This window comes from Pistacia vera, unplaced genomic scaffold (genome assembly GCF_008641045.1).
Source record: "Pistacia vera cultivar Batoury unplaced genomic scaffold, PisVer_v2 Contig541, whole genome shotgun sequence".
NCBI classification, from domain to species: domain Eukaryota; kingdom Viridiplantae; phylum Streptophyta; class Magnoliopsida; order Sapindales; family Anacardiaceae; genus Pistacia; species Pistacia vera.
The window spans coordinates 1-13,400 of record NW_022196381.1 but is presented as its reverse complement, the minus strand read 5'-3'; the positions used below and the strand labels follow the sequence as shown (position 1 = coordinate 13,400).

Below are 13,400 nucleotides of genomic sequence, written 5' to 3'. Positions count from 1 at the left end.
ATTCCCCATAACCAAACATATTAATATAACATATCCACCAACTAACCAAACACATTTTCTTAAAGATTCCTAGTAATCTTCTAAGATAATCTATCTTTTCAGTAATCTAACATTCCTGAACCAAACATCTTCTTAGGGTTAAGTTCTCAAAATTAGTTTTACATGTTTTCTATTCAAATAAAAGTAATACTGCACATATAATATTTATCATACAATATGATGTTGGATTAAAGTTTATTTTTTATTTAAAATCAGTCAATTATTTTTTATCATATTATATTGTATAAAAATATTATATGTGTGTATTATGCTTCAAATAAATGGTATAATGATGTGTATATAAATACGTATTCCTAAAACCCAACAGCCAACAGCACTATTAATCCTCAATCACCGAGTCACCGTCATCGCCAACGTCGTCGTTTTCACTCTCAAATAAACATTTTCCTTCTGTAATTGAACTCAGTCCGAGTCGCAAGAAAAACAAAAATTTCTGTCTACTGGCAAAGCCTCGCCGGTAAGTTTCATTATTTACTATTCCGCTTCATAAATTGTGCCTTTAAACATTATTGTGATATTTTTACATTGAAAATCGAAGCATGTAAGGACTCGTTTTGTTTTCTTATAACTTGTGGGTTTCAGGTTTTTCGTTTTTCCCCTAAAAATCGTATTAAATCCTCGCTGTTTCGCTTTTATTTTATTCTTTTTTATCTTGATTCTCACTATTTGCATATTTCTATTCATTATTATGGCATATTACATGTGGGTATCTCTTGTTTCACCGCTTTGAAATTTGAAGGATATAATTTTATTTTTATGGATTTTCTGCTTATCATTTTCTTTTGTGGATTTTGATTAATGTTTTCAACTTTCATGAGTAGTGGATTCTATTTATGCTTTTATCGAATTAGTTGAATATTCATTTTCAAGTTAGCGACTTTTTTATTATTTTAGGAGAGCAGAAATTGATTATTTTTGGTTGTTACATACTAGATTTGGAGATTGAAGCTGATTCAGTAGGTGGGCAAAAACTTTTAAGTTGAAGAATGCTTCAAATTAGGCTGAGGAAGATCCCATCATCAGATGGTGGTGGAGCAGTGAAGCCTTTGCCCGTGGAGACGGTGACAGTTGCGTGCCCAGACCATCTTGTTCTTGCTGATCTTCCTGTAGCTAAGGGCATTGGTGCAGCAACTGCAGCTTCACTTGTCAAGACTGTGGGTCGCAGGTCCAGACGCCAGCTTGGCGAGCGAGTCCATTTTTGTGTTCGTTGCGATTTCCCAATTGCTATCTATGGGCGCTTGGTAGGTTCTTATAATCACTGCTTAAATCTGTTAGTTGCTTTTTAGAAACTGTGAAGTGTTTATTTAAAATTAAACAAGGGCAAGGGAGTAAGTGAATAGTGATTTTTCTCTATAAATTGACAATGCAACCTTGGTTGTGATGGTCAATTGTGTCCTTTGATTAAGGTTGTGAAAGGAAAGGATTACTAAACTGAAAATGGCAAGCGGAATTAAAATGCTTAGTGCTTATTTGTAACTTCTGTGGGAGGATTTGTACAAAGTTTAGTATCTTGTCAGGCTAAGTTGTAATGCATATAAGCTTGAACAGGGGATGCTTCACTTACGGTTTTGAAAACTTCCAAGTTAACTCGTCTTTTGTATGATTGGGTCTGTCTATATCTTTTGTCATTCACTTTAGCTTCCCGTAACTTGTACTGTGAACAATGTTTTGGTAGGTCTAAATGAGATTTTCTCTATGCTAACAAGTTTATATCCTTGCAGAATCCTTGTGAGCATGTCTTCTGTCTGGATTGTGCCAGGAGTGATTCAATTTGCTATCTGTAAGGAGCCTACCTGATATTGTCTCAAGACATTTTTTGTGCTTCTGCAATGTTTGTTGATGCTCTTCTTTTACATGCTTCCTCACAATAATTCAAGGAACTCTACCGTAACCAAGTGCTAATCCTATCAAAAAATGATCCTTTTTTGTTTAAAAGGGGCCTTGTTTGGGGAAATTTTACTAGGTTTGATGCATGTACTAGTGTATAGGTTGAATTTTTGGAGCATATGAGATTTCACATGAACTCAAATTTACACTCCCGCCTTAGCCCAAAATGAGATTGAATTCCTATGATTGGGAAGTCTTCAATCCCACTTGTTGCACATGATTATGTGACCGGCCTGTTTGCAGGGAACTTTTGCAGCTAAGTTCTTTAGGCAGTAATCAGGGATAAATGTGGTGCATTGCCTTTGGGTTTAATATTGGTCGGTGTAGCCTAAAAAAGAAAGCTTTGCTTTAAACAGGAATAAGACTTATGTATAAATTTTATCTTGGTTCCTTCATATTTCCTTGTAGTATCTCATAAACAAGATAGAACCTTATTATCATTGCCATCAGTTGTTAAGAGACTTAAACTATAAGGTTGAATTGGGTACTTGAAAATGAAAGCAAACCATGTAGGGCAGCCACTTTACCATGCATAGATATCTGTAATGATTTATACAACGTTTCTACCACTGAACCACTTTCAAACTGTTAAATGGTTGAAGAGTGCACTAAGTAGTTTCTCACGTTTTGTTGCATGTAGTTGTGATGACCGTATACAAAAGATTCAGACAATCAAGATGATGGAGGGCATCTTCATCTGTGCAGCCCCTCACTGCCTCAAGTCTTTCCTGAAGAAGACTGATTTTGAGTCTCATATTCACGAGAGCCATTGTGACCTTCTACAGCCCAGTGCAGAGAAAGAAGATGGTAATGAATCTGAGAGTCTGAGTGCCAAACAACCTACAGTTTCAGATTCCTCTGTCCGAGCTCCACCAAGGCAAGTCATTTCTCCTGGTTCTAATTCCCAGCTCACTGATCGGGAAGACAAAGCCCGACGGCAGCAGTCTCGAGAGCAACCACCACCAAGGGCTGTCATGCCACCAAAGCCACCAGTTTTTGGGCAAGTTCAAAATTACCAATCGGAGGCCCAATCTGACACTAACCTTCCCCCAGGCTTTGAGAGGCCTGGCCCCCATAATCGCTTTAACCAGGGCTTTGACACACAAGGCATCCCACAACAAGAATCTAGCCAACAGCAAGGACTTGTATCAGAATCCCAGTTTCCTGAATACCCTCCTGTGCACTCTATGCAACCACCTAATTTTGCTGTCCCTATGAATTCAAATCCCTTGATGACTCCACCATTTGCCGTTCCTCCTTTCCCAACTGAAGGATCTCAACAGTTTTACACTGCCCCCTATGGGATGCCTAGGCCAGACTCAGCACCAGAAGTTGGATCAGAACAGGCATCATTATTGGGTTTCCCACCAGGTCCACCCGGGGGAGTAAATTTTCCAGCAAGTTATCCTCAGCTCTGGAACACTGGTCCCACTGGTGTGCCTTTCGAAGTTCCCTCAGGGGGTCAAGGAGTTCCAGAGGGATTTGGAAACATTTCGGATTCCCAAAGTAAAGCAGCATTTTATCAAGGCTATGCTCAAAATCAGGGTGGTTTGCCCATGATTCCTCCCCTACCAACAGCCAATAAGGGGATGGAAACTCTGCAGGGTAGTAATACAATAGATCCCCGGGATGGCAAGGGTATATTGGCACCGCCACAAATGTCACTTCCACCACCACCACCACCAGGGCCACCACCGCAGTCTCACATGCCACAACATAAACGAGGTAAGTACTATTCTGGTGACATGGTTCGTGATGGTCAGGGTTTTGGATGGCCACATGAGAGTCGAGATAGCTATTCAAATAGCCAAGACTAGAGAAGTTGCCTCTATTATGGGCATTATGGCATGTAATTTTTTTGTGCTGAACTTCTTGTCTTATTCAATTAGCCCACTGGGCCATGTTTCATTCTTTCTCTGAGAGCTTTCTGTTTCTGTTTCTGTTTCTCTTTTCTGGGTCATTTTGGCTTGCATATCTCAACTCAATCGGGGCTAACATAGCAAAATTTTGAAGACATGTCTTTGTTTGCCTGGGCAGAAATCTCCATACCAAGTTGTCTATAAAATCATATGTTTTCAAGACTTGAATTTTATTTTACTCCTTCACCTTGGGATGCTAGGTCAAAACTTTTGTAACACCAAACATCCGAAATGAATAGTTTTAAATTTGCCCCATATATATATTTGCATTGAATTACATGATTCCTTCTTGCTTGGCTTGCCATAGATAAAAATTTTTACTTATGGCCGTTTGGATCAGGGGTATATAAGATAACGAAGGTAATTTTTGTTTATTTTGCAAGATTCTAGTGTTTGGTTTGCAAATAATGAAATATTACGGTAATCTTTTATTGCCTATTGTATTTACTGTTGGTAATGTGGAGGGTAATCTTACTACCTTGCTAGGAGGTGTTATTACAACATTACAAGGGTAATATGATTTTTCTATCCATTTTGCCCTTAATTAAAAACCATTTTGAACACAATTGCCTTCAAATGTCTACTAAATAACAATTACTCAGCCCCCTTACATTTGAGAAATTAGCTAAAACACCTTAACCACAAAAAAGTTTAAAAGTTAATAAAATACCTCCAGCCACCTAAGACCATCACCGGCCCTGACTCATCACTACTGGCCATTTGCGTCAGTTGTTGTAATGGTGTACAATCAGTGGGATCTGGCTTGTCATGTGTCGGTAAGGCCTTTTTCGGCCATGGATCTGCTAGAAGCAGCCAAAATCTAGCATTTCTATGGCCATTTCATAGCCACAGATCTTTGGCCGTGGTATGGCACGACCAAAGATTTGGCTTTTTCACGGCCACATCTTTGGTCGTGAAATGGCCATAGATCTGGTTATTTTTTAGCTATGGATTTATGATTCATGGCCATTTTCGACTTTGCCAGTGCACGGTTGGCCATATACGGTCAGTCATGTGCCATTCTGTCGACTGTCGGCGGTGGTTGACTGCCGACAATGGCTTGGGGTGATTTTACTACAAATTAAAGTTTGATATGGTTGGGGTGTTTTGACAAAATTTCAAATGTAGGAGGTTAAAAAAATATTTAAAAAATAATAATAAAAGATAATATTATATTACTATTTAAAAGGGGAGACAATTTAATAATCTATATAACATACTCACCCATTTATCCTTTCAACCAAACATATGATTAACCAATTTATTCAAACCAACCAAACACATTTTTTAAACATTTTTGGTAATCTTTAAAGTAATATTTCTTCCTGTTAATATAATATACCCTTATAATAAAATATTATATGATCCAAACGCTTTATATAAATAATTAGTTTATAATAATTATATTTTTTAATTCTGTTTATAAACTGCCAAGTGATTGCCTTAATCCAAAAAAAGATTATCCGAATTTCTATAAGTTTTCCAGAATTTAAGAACTAATTAGCAGTTTTATCAGAATAGTGAGAATTTATAGTGTACATTTTCCCTTAGCAGTCTGTATGAAAACAATAATGGAGAGAAAGGGTCAACACCCACCAAAGGTGGTGAACCCAGACATTTTTTCATCATTGAAACCGTATCTTAATAACAAGTAGAAGTATTTCAAAGCCAAAACTTTCTGATTGTATGTTTTTCAGATTCCCTCAAAGTGATTAGGGTAGTGTCTCCTATATTTCTTTCAATCAAAAGCTCTCACAGCCTAAAACTCAGGCATCTAAATAAGGATACAAAGACAAGAAACCATTTTCGAATAAATACACTCTACCACACCCTGCAGCTCAATAAGAAAACAATCCAATAATGCCCCTCCATTGACACTCCCCAGCTCCTCACAAAAGAAAACCAATATCAGAAAGGAAGGTAATCACGAAGCAAGGAGATATTAGCTTAGTTTTTTCTTTTCCAAGATCCATTTCCAGACTTTGCTGACAATTTTCACATCAAATTTCACATACAATTCCCGCAGTTTCCTGTAGCTCATAATCACACATTTATCTATACAATCTTCATATCTTTCATATAAAGCTGGAACTGTAAGAACAATAACGAGGCCTGCGATTGAAGAAAGTTAATGAGTAGAATTATAGAAACTAAAATTCAGGTCACAATTAAAAGAACATTCACAAAATTATTAGAAATAAAAAGAACTTTCTCAGAAGGCCAGTTAGTTTTCTGTAATAGTTATTAGAACTGGAACTTACTGGTATAGCCTAATGTAAGAAAATCTGTGAAGCCACCAATGAAGGAAATCAACCACAAGAGTACAGCTACTTTGAAAAACAACCTTGAGTCCTTTCCCAGGGCAATGTCGTGGGAAACTGAGAGCAAATCATTTACATGGGTGCGAACGAAAGCTGCCACTTCATTTACCGTTTCTTCTGAGAGATACAACTCCGGAAGGGGTGGAGCAGGTCTGTTCAGGAGAAAGAAAAGCACAATGGGATTGCAGTTTTCTAACAGATGAGAAAAAAGAAAATTGAACATTGTTTTCATTCTAGTGGTAATAGTTAACACATTCTATAACTTGGAGGACAACAGAAACTAATTGCAGTTTCCAAAGTGGAGTATTCTTGTATGGTGTATGTGTTCATTCTTCCTACTTATTAGACGAGGGAGCAGCAACTACACCAAAGATCAGAGAAAGAAAAAGACTGATGTCTATGAGAATTACATGTTCAGATCAATTCCAAATTTGCAAAGCCAGAAGTCATCAAAGCAAACCAACAATCTTGTAAAAAGAAAAGCTTCTCCAAGATAGCTTTGTTCAAACTTTGTTCTTGAGAGAACTTTGTTCCATCCTAAGAATCAACGAAAAATGCAAAAGTAACTGACTTGTAAGGGTACAATTTAGCTAAATAGTATACCCAGAAGAACATCATAACATATGTATTTTGCATAATTTAACATCCAAGTTCATCTCTATTTCAAAGACTCCCCAATGTGATTACCACTGGCATGAAGAAACCACTTTGTGAGGACTGGCACTGCAATACCATGATGGAGCAAAACAATTTCATATAAAATTCTGAAAAGGAACGGTCAACCTTAAAAATTTCACATCTTCAACTGGGGGATGATGATATCCAATAAAGCTTGAATTCAAGATAAGCTCATAAAATGCAGTTCATAAACAAATGAAATTAGAAAAGCCAATCTCCAAATGCAAAATGGAGGAATTAGAGCAGAGCAAAATAGTATATATAGTATAATTCACAACTGATTATATTCTGTTCATCATTTCCATGAACTTAAAAGGCACCAAATAACATTAACATAGTTAGAAGCACAATTTAATTGTATATTACCGATTAAGAACGGCAGCAGATTTGGCCCAAAGAAATAAAATGGCAAAGAGGAGGAGGAGAACACTAGAGACAAGAGACAGCAGAGTATAACCAGATCCCTCAAACACCACCCAAGCAGCAAAAGTCACCATCAATATCCCCAAAGTTACATTTTTTTGCTTCCAAAGAATCACATCTGCAACTGTTTAAACAAAGATATCAAACATACATAAAGTCCTTAGCAGCTAGCTTAATTAATCCATTAAAACAAGATCATCAAAGACAGGGTCCATCTCTTCATAAGTTCTTAGGTACATTATAAATTATATAAAGGCTGCTTAATAAACACCAGGGATAAATGCAAAATGAATTAACTATATATCGGATCATCAAGAATTAAAAAGAAGCAGCCATTAAATTTGACTTACCAAGACCTCCTCCAAGGATTTCATGGACAGTTCTTTGTCTGTCAAACAATCGATCACCCATTTAGAAGAAACGGAAATTAAAGATCTTTAAAACTCCAAAAACAGGGAGCTTTGGGATGATCTTCCGGAAAAAGAAAAGCAGTAGCAGCTTCTGTTATCCCTTATATCTAAAAAATTTATTTTATTTATTTTTATTTTGGGTAATGTTTGGTGCTGATGAATATAATATAAGAGATGAGTATTGAAAAGGCGTTGGTTGGTGAGTCAGATTCCAGCCTAAAAGCGTCATCCCACTCATAGCCCTTGTTTTTCTCCCATTTTCAAGACTTTCTCTTAGTTGATACATGTATAGCCCACAGTATAGTTTTCACCGTCGAATGTGAAGACATTCCTTCCTTCCATTCCATGCATTTGGATTTTCAATGGAGGGTATTCATGTCATTCAATGCGTTATCTTTGAATATCTGGCTGCTGCTTTCTTCAAGCATTTGATGGGCAATGCGCAATGCAACTGTTTGTAAATACCTCGTATCTTAACTAAGATAAACTTCGATAGGGTTTTTTCGGTATCCAAGGTATTTGGGTCAGCTGGTATGCACTTCAACTAGTCCCCTAAAATCTTGAAGTTAACAAACTGATAAAGCTCCAATGACTATCTATACCTTATTCGTATCTGATACCTTGTTCGATTCAATTCACGATTCCACGTGATTTTAGCCCAAACAAACCATCTCAGAATACTTTTAACCAAAAAACATAAATAGTTGCTCTCTGCAATAAGTCTAACTCCACCGGCTATTTATATTTGATGAAAGGCTGGGCGGCGCCACAATCTTGACTCAGTTATAACAATCCCACAAATACTAATATTTACTCATAAGTCAGATATCGTGTATCGTTCATATTCATGTTAAATGGTACCAAAATATTGTTGTAAGTTAACCAAGACCTGCTAACTCTGTAGCATTACTGGGAATTGGGATTTCGCTCCCAGTAGCAAAACAAGAAAGATCGCGTACAAGCAGAACCAATACAGAGACCGAGCATGTATGCCCGAGGAAAAACGTTCCGAAAAATCCAGATACTGAAAGCTAAAATGTCATATCTTGATGACACTTTTGACAACGTTATTAGACTTGGACAAAGTATAATGAACGTATATACTGCACAAACACAACAATTCGTGTTATGGAAAAGTGCATCAACATCTAACCCGATATGGATCATCATACTCAACCAGTAACTAAAAATTTTAAAAATATTATTCCTCCTGTGCAGGTTTTTCTTTGCTATCTTGATTTTCAATTTTTGGAGCACTAGTTTCGACGCTAGCCACTGCTGGGGAAGAATCTAAGAGGCTAGCAGCTATTGCAGCTTTCAAGTCCTCATCTTCAATCTCTGGAATCGCATCAGCCTCCCCAAAAGCAAGTAATGGATCAGATTGCTCTTCAGTCAGCTTGATTCTCTTCGGTCCCTCCCTTGAGTTGCAAGATTTAGTAATCCTCTCAGCATCCTCAGGCAAGAGCCATTGGCCGTAACCATTAGAAGTCTCGGAGGATGAAATGGGGCACTCCTTTGGGAAATTTCCCCTGACCAGGAAAATGCTCCAGCCAAAGCCTTTCAGAGAATCCAAATAGGCTGAGAGGTAAAACTTAGAGAGGTGCTCTGGGGCCGCATAAAGACTGTCAAAATTATACCACTCTCCATTCACTTTCCTGATACAGAACCAATGGTCATGCAAATGGCAAATAAATGCATTTTCTTGCTCCGGATCAATCTGGGCTGGCTCAGCAGCAGGGCAGTTAAGGGGAATGACTTGCAGATCCCACACCTCTAATGCCTTTTGCAAAACCTACAAAAACTCATTGACAAAATTAATTTGAAAGAATACTATGAATGTTACCAAGCAAGATCACCTGCAAAAGTAGCAAATGCTCATGCATGTAGATCAGCCAATAAGAATGGATAACTTTATCCACAAGATGATAATCATCATATGTTCAAAACATTTGATTATAACAAAGGCAACATGCACGCACATAGACTGGCAGATGAACAGAATCAAACAGCATAATCTGATTTCATAAACTAATGGCTCCATGAGTGTGTGTGTGTGTGTGTGTAAAGTGTGCAAATTCCATGAAGCCTTAACTACTTGTGGTACATAGGAATTGATTACTAATTGATATTTTACACCTATATTGTTGAATTAAAGAGACAATTTACGTACTATATACACCCAATGAGCTCCAGTATAAAGAAAAAAAATTTAACCAACTAATTAAATTTGTGTTTGTATGGGAGGAAAAATCCACACCACGTTATATGAAAAGGAAAAGGAATACAGAAAACTAAAAGGTGCATGGAAGATAATTCAATGTCAATCTTCTTTCTTCCTAAGGACATTCAACTCAAATCTGATGAAATAAGCAACAAAGAAAAACCACGAACTATAAAGGACATATATGAAGAAAAATTAGCAAAACATTGTCGTAGTTTCACCAGTTCAGTACTAGAGAAAGCACCAAAAGAAGAAAATCTTAGTTCTGAACTTGGTTTCATACCATACAATAATGCAGTTCACAGTTTCAAAAGAAATGCTCATCTCTTTAGATTTTTTAGGTACTATGGCTACATAATTCTTTTAATGATTTTCTGAGACTGGGGCAAACATTGCCAACACCAGTGAGAGGACGTACAAAGATCACTTAGCAACATGATTGAGAATTTACTTAACAGTGACAGTTGACAAATTGATGGCAGCTGGTATTCCTTCAAAGTGCATTTGATTATTTTAGTGCCAGATGGAGGAACTTTTCATAAACCATCACAAACACCACTAGCATCTATTAAAAGAAAAATCAAATGAGGAGTTTGAAACAGCAGTGAGAACAAATAGGTGTACGAGGAGACTGCTATAAAAATCATGGGGTAACTGATTTGACAAATTATATCGCTTATAAATCATCCAATACATAATGTGATACTTCAAATCAGTTGTCAAATCCATCAATTCTCCTGACCTCAGTCAAAATAGAGAAAGGCTGAGGAAAAAAATTGAAAATTGAACAATAATTTTCATACGTTAAACTAATGAAAATTATAGCCTCCATATTAATGACCATAAACCAACTCAGCATAGGTTATTTGATGCTTTTGAAAGATCAGAGCAGCCATCTCTTTTTTCCTAAGTTTCTGAGTGATATGATAACAAAACATACTTCCCATAAACAGACTAAAAGATAAAGAAGAATGAATAAGTTTCATTACAAACAGATAAATCAACTTATAGTTCACATTCTTTATGTATAAAGAAACAAATAAATATATACTTCAGCACAAATAAGATAAATGTCTAAATGACATGCAATGATTTTTTACCTCTCCTTTAAAAATACCAAACAAGTAGGAGTTGTATTAGCACTAGTTGAGTCCTTTATTAGCATAATCTTTAGTGCTTTATTACCAGTAACTTCATTTTTTAGGTTAAAGCATTGCATATAGGGTTTTTATTCTAAATAATATCATAATTCATTTGTTGGAAGTTTTAGAGATGTTTCCAGATTTGTGTAGATATTGTTTGAAGGCTTGACGGTAAATGGTTTTCCGAACCTACTTCTTTGTTAATTATCCAGGCCGGTGACAATTTTATTCTTATTCTTAACTGTATTTTAGATAATTAATTACGCATTTTGCACCATTACAGTGCAATAATTACTAATAGTTGACCTCGGTACTATTACGGAACTATTACATTTCTTGTTTCTTCATTCATCCAAATCCCAATATTGTTGATAGCCGGATTTATAAAATAAATACTGACTAAAAATTTTAGTTAAAATTATCAGAATGATGTACAGTTAATTTAAATAAATTACCTGAATACTGAAATCTCCGTCGAGAGAAACGTTATGAGACTCCTCGGTTAGAAAATCACCGGAGGAAGCGGAGACGCCGCCTTCAAGCATCATCTGGCGCTCCTTACCGTCGAGATCCGACGCCAGCGCCGCCAAATCAAATTCGGAGAAAAACGGACCCTGCAACACCGTGTTGACGCAATGTACAGCGCACAGCTTCGACTCTTGTACCTCGTGGTACAACATACCTCCGTTACTTGCCCCTTCCATTCGTGTTATTAATCAAAAAGCAACTCTTTTTCAGTATGAATGAATTTGTACAACCCTAAAATTGATGTAATTGTGTTTTAAGTTTTAACTGTGACACGTTGTATAAATATAGAGAGCGTTTTCGTTTGGATGAAGAGAAGAAGATCGAGGAAAAACCAAAAAGAATGAGAATATAATAATATCGGTTTTGTTTGGTTTGGCGTGACTTCAAGTGAACTGGTCATTGAGGACGTGTAATGAAGGTTTTACACTTGCCAACTTGCGCAGCACCGAAGGAAGCACTTTCTTAGAAGCACTGTCATAAATTCTTTAATCCACAATATTTTGTATATTATAAACGCCGAACGATTATGCATACCTAAGGTTTGCCAAAACAACAAATTGGTACTTAAAAGGTTTTAAAACGATAAATAAGTACCTTCCGTTATGTTCAATTAGTGATTTTCGTTTGATAATAGTGAAAAGACTAGAATGTCCTTGAAAGTTTGATATTTTAGTTTTTTATAAATTTAAAAATTTCTAATAAACCCCTTAGGTTTGCTAATTTGACTAAATACCCCAATATATAAATTTTTTATAAAATAACAAAAACACCCCCGCCACCTGCAGTGCCAGATTCTTGCCACACCGCCAGAATCTGGCTGGAATATTGCGTTACGACACAGACCAGTCGGTTTTGTGTCGTAACGCGTAGATCTGGCATTTTCCGGCAAGATGTGTGGCTTATCTGGCCGAAAAAGGCCAGATCTACAGCCAAATCTGGCCGTCGAGGCCGAAATCTGGACGAAAAATTGAGTTACGACACAGACCCATCGGATCTATGTCGTAACGTGTCAATCTGACATTTTCCGGCCAGATCTACAGCCAAATCTGGCCATCGAGGCTGGAAGAGGCCAAATGTAGATCTAGCCTTTTTCGGCCAGATTCGTGGCGGATCTGACTGGATAAGGCTAGATCGACGCGTTACGACACAGATCCGACGGGTCTGTGTCGTAACGCAATATTCCGATCGGAATCTGGCACTATGGTGGTGGGGTGTTTTTGTTATTTTTCAAAAATTTATATATTAGGGTATTTAGTCAAATTACAAACCTATGAGGTTTTTTAGAAATTGTTAAATTTATAAAAAACAAAAATATCAAACTTTCAAGGGCATTCTAGTCTTTTCACTATTATTATCAAACGAAAATCGCTAACAGAACGTGACGAAAGGTACTTATTTGTCGTTTCAAAACCTTTTAAGTAACAACTTATCGTTTCGACAAACCTTGGGTATGTATAAGTCGTTCAGCCTATTATAAATTGCATTTCCAACATGAATACTAAAATTATTAATATGATTATTTTTTTTTTTATATAACTGAAAACTAACTTTTAGAATTCCATTGAATACCTTACAAACTCAATAAATCTGATAGATCCGATAAGTCATAGACTCGAACAAATAAACCAAATGATATAATTGAAGAGCTTTGTTTACATAATATGATTATAAAAATAAACGGTATTCACAGAAAAGGGTCCCCAATTAATACAACTCACATGTTATAATGCTCATCTTCAATTATAAGTGAACGTTTAATTCCTGAATAAAAATGTGTGAATTTCAAATCAAACGAACTCAATTTGCTTCAT

The 13,400-nt window shown here is 36.5% G+C and overlaps 3 protein-coding genes across 3 annotated transcripts; 1 reads left to right on the top strand and 2 right to left on the bottom strand.

Annotated features, from left to right (window-relative positions):
• The first annotated feature begins 380 nt into the window (after positions 1-380).
• Positions 381-3,858, top strand: LOC116107590 (E3 ubiquitin-protein ligase HAKAI homolog). Its single transcript, XM_031393885.1, has 4 exons — positions 381-517; positions 994-1,301; positions 1,782-1,840; positions 2,588-3,858. The coding sequence occupies exons 2-4, from the start codon at positions 1,047-1,049 to the stop codon at positions 3,762-3,764; spliced, it is 1,491 nt and encodes a 496-aa protein (XP_031249745.1). The 5' UTR covers positions 381-517; positions 994-1,046; the 3' UTR covers positions 3,765-3,858.
• A 1,580-nt stretch (positions 3,859-5,438) lies between these two features.
• On the bottom strand, positions 5,439-7,733 carry LOC116107594 (reticulon-like protein B12). The gene is made up of 4 exons (XM_031393890.1): positions 7,639-7,733; positions 7,232-7,412; positions 6,128-6,339; positions 5,439-5,978 (listed from the first exon to the last, which is right to left on the bottom strand). The coding sequence occupies exons 1-4, from the start codon at positions 7,697-7,699 to the stop codon at positions 5,809-5,811; spliced, it is 624 nt and encodes a 207-aa protein (XP_031249750.1). The 5' UTR covers positions 7,700-7,733; the 3' UTR covers positions 5,439-5,808.
• An 833-nt stretch (positions 7,734-8,566) lies between these two features.
• Positions 8,567-12,043, bottom strand: LOC116107583 (ataxin-3 homolog). The gene is made up of 2 exons (XM_031393844.1): positions 11,517-12,043; positions 8,567-9,490 (listed from the first exon to the last, which is right to left on the bottom strand). The coding sequence occupies exons 1-2, from the start codon at positions 11,763-11,765 to the stop codon at positions 8,900-8,902; spliced, it is 840 nt and encodes a 279-aa protein (XP_031249704.1). The 5' UTR covers positions 11,766-12,043; the 3' UTR covers positions 8,567-8,899.
• Positions 12,044-13,400: the final 1,357 nt, after the last annotated feature.

What these genes read in the sequence shown, in the direction of transcription:
- LOC116107583 (XM_031393844.1), bottom strand. Translation starts at nt 11,765, where the DNA reads ATGGAAGGGGCAAGTAACGGAGGTATGTTGTACCACGAGGTACAAGAG. An exon ending in ACGGAGATTTCAGTATTCAG is followed by an intron (nt 9,491 to 11,516) that starts GTAATTTATTTA and finishes GAGTTTTTGTAG; the next exon opens with GTTTTGCAAAAGGCATTAGA.
- LOC116107594 (XM_031393890.1), bottom strand. Translation starts at nt 7,699, where the DNA reads ATGGGTGATCGATTGTTTGACAGACAAAGAACTGTCCATGAAATCCTT. An exon ending in AATCCTTGGAGGAGGTCTTG is followed by an intron (nt 7,413 to 7,638) that starts GTAAGTCAAATT and finishes TTGTTTAAACAG; the next exon opens with TTGCAGATGTGATTCTTTGG. An exon ending in TCTTACATTAGGCTATACCA is followed by an intron (nt 5,979 to 6,127) that starts GTAAGTTCCAGT and finishes CTTCAATCGCAG; the next exon opens with GCCTCGTTATTGTTCTTACA.
- LOC116107590 (XM_031393885.1), top strand. Translation starts at nt 1,047, where the DNA reads ATGCTTCAAATTAGGCTGAGGAAGATCCCATCATCAGATGGTGGTGGA. An exon ending in TTGCTATCTATGGGCGCTTG is followed by an intron (nt 1,302 to 1,781) that starts GTAGGTTCTTAT and finishes ATATCCTTGCAG; the next exon opens with AATCCTTGTGAGCATGTCTT. An exon ending in AGTGATTCAATTTGCTATCT is followed by an intron (nt 1,841 to 2,587) that starts GTAAGGAGCCTA and finishes TGTTGCATGTAG; the next exon opens with TTGTGATGACCGTATACAAA.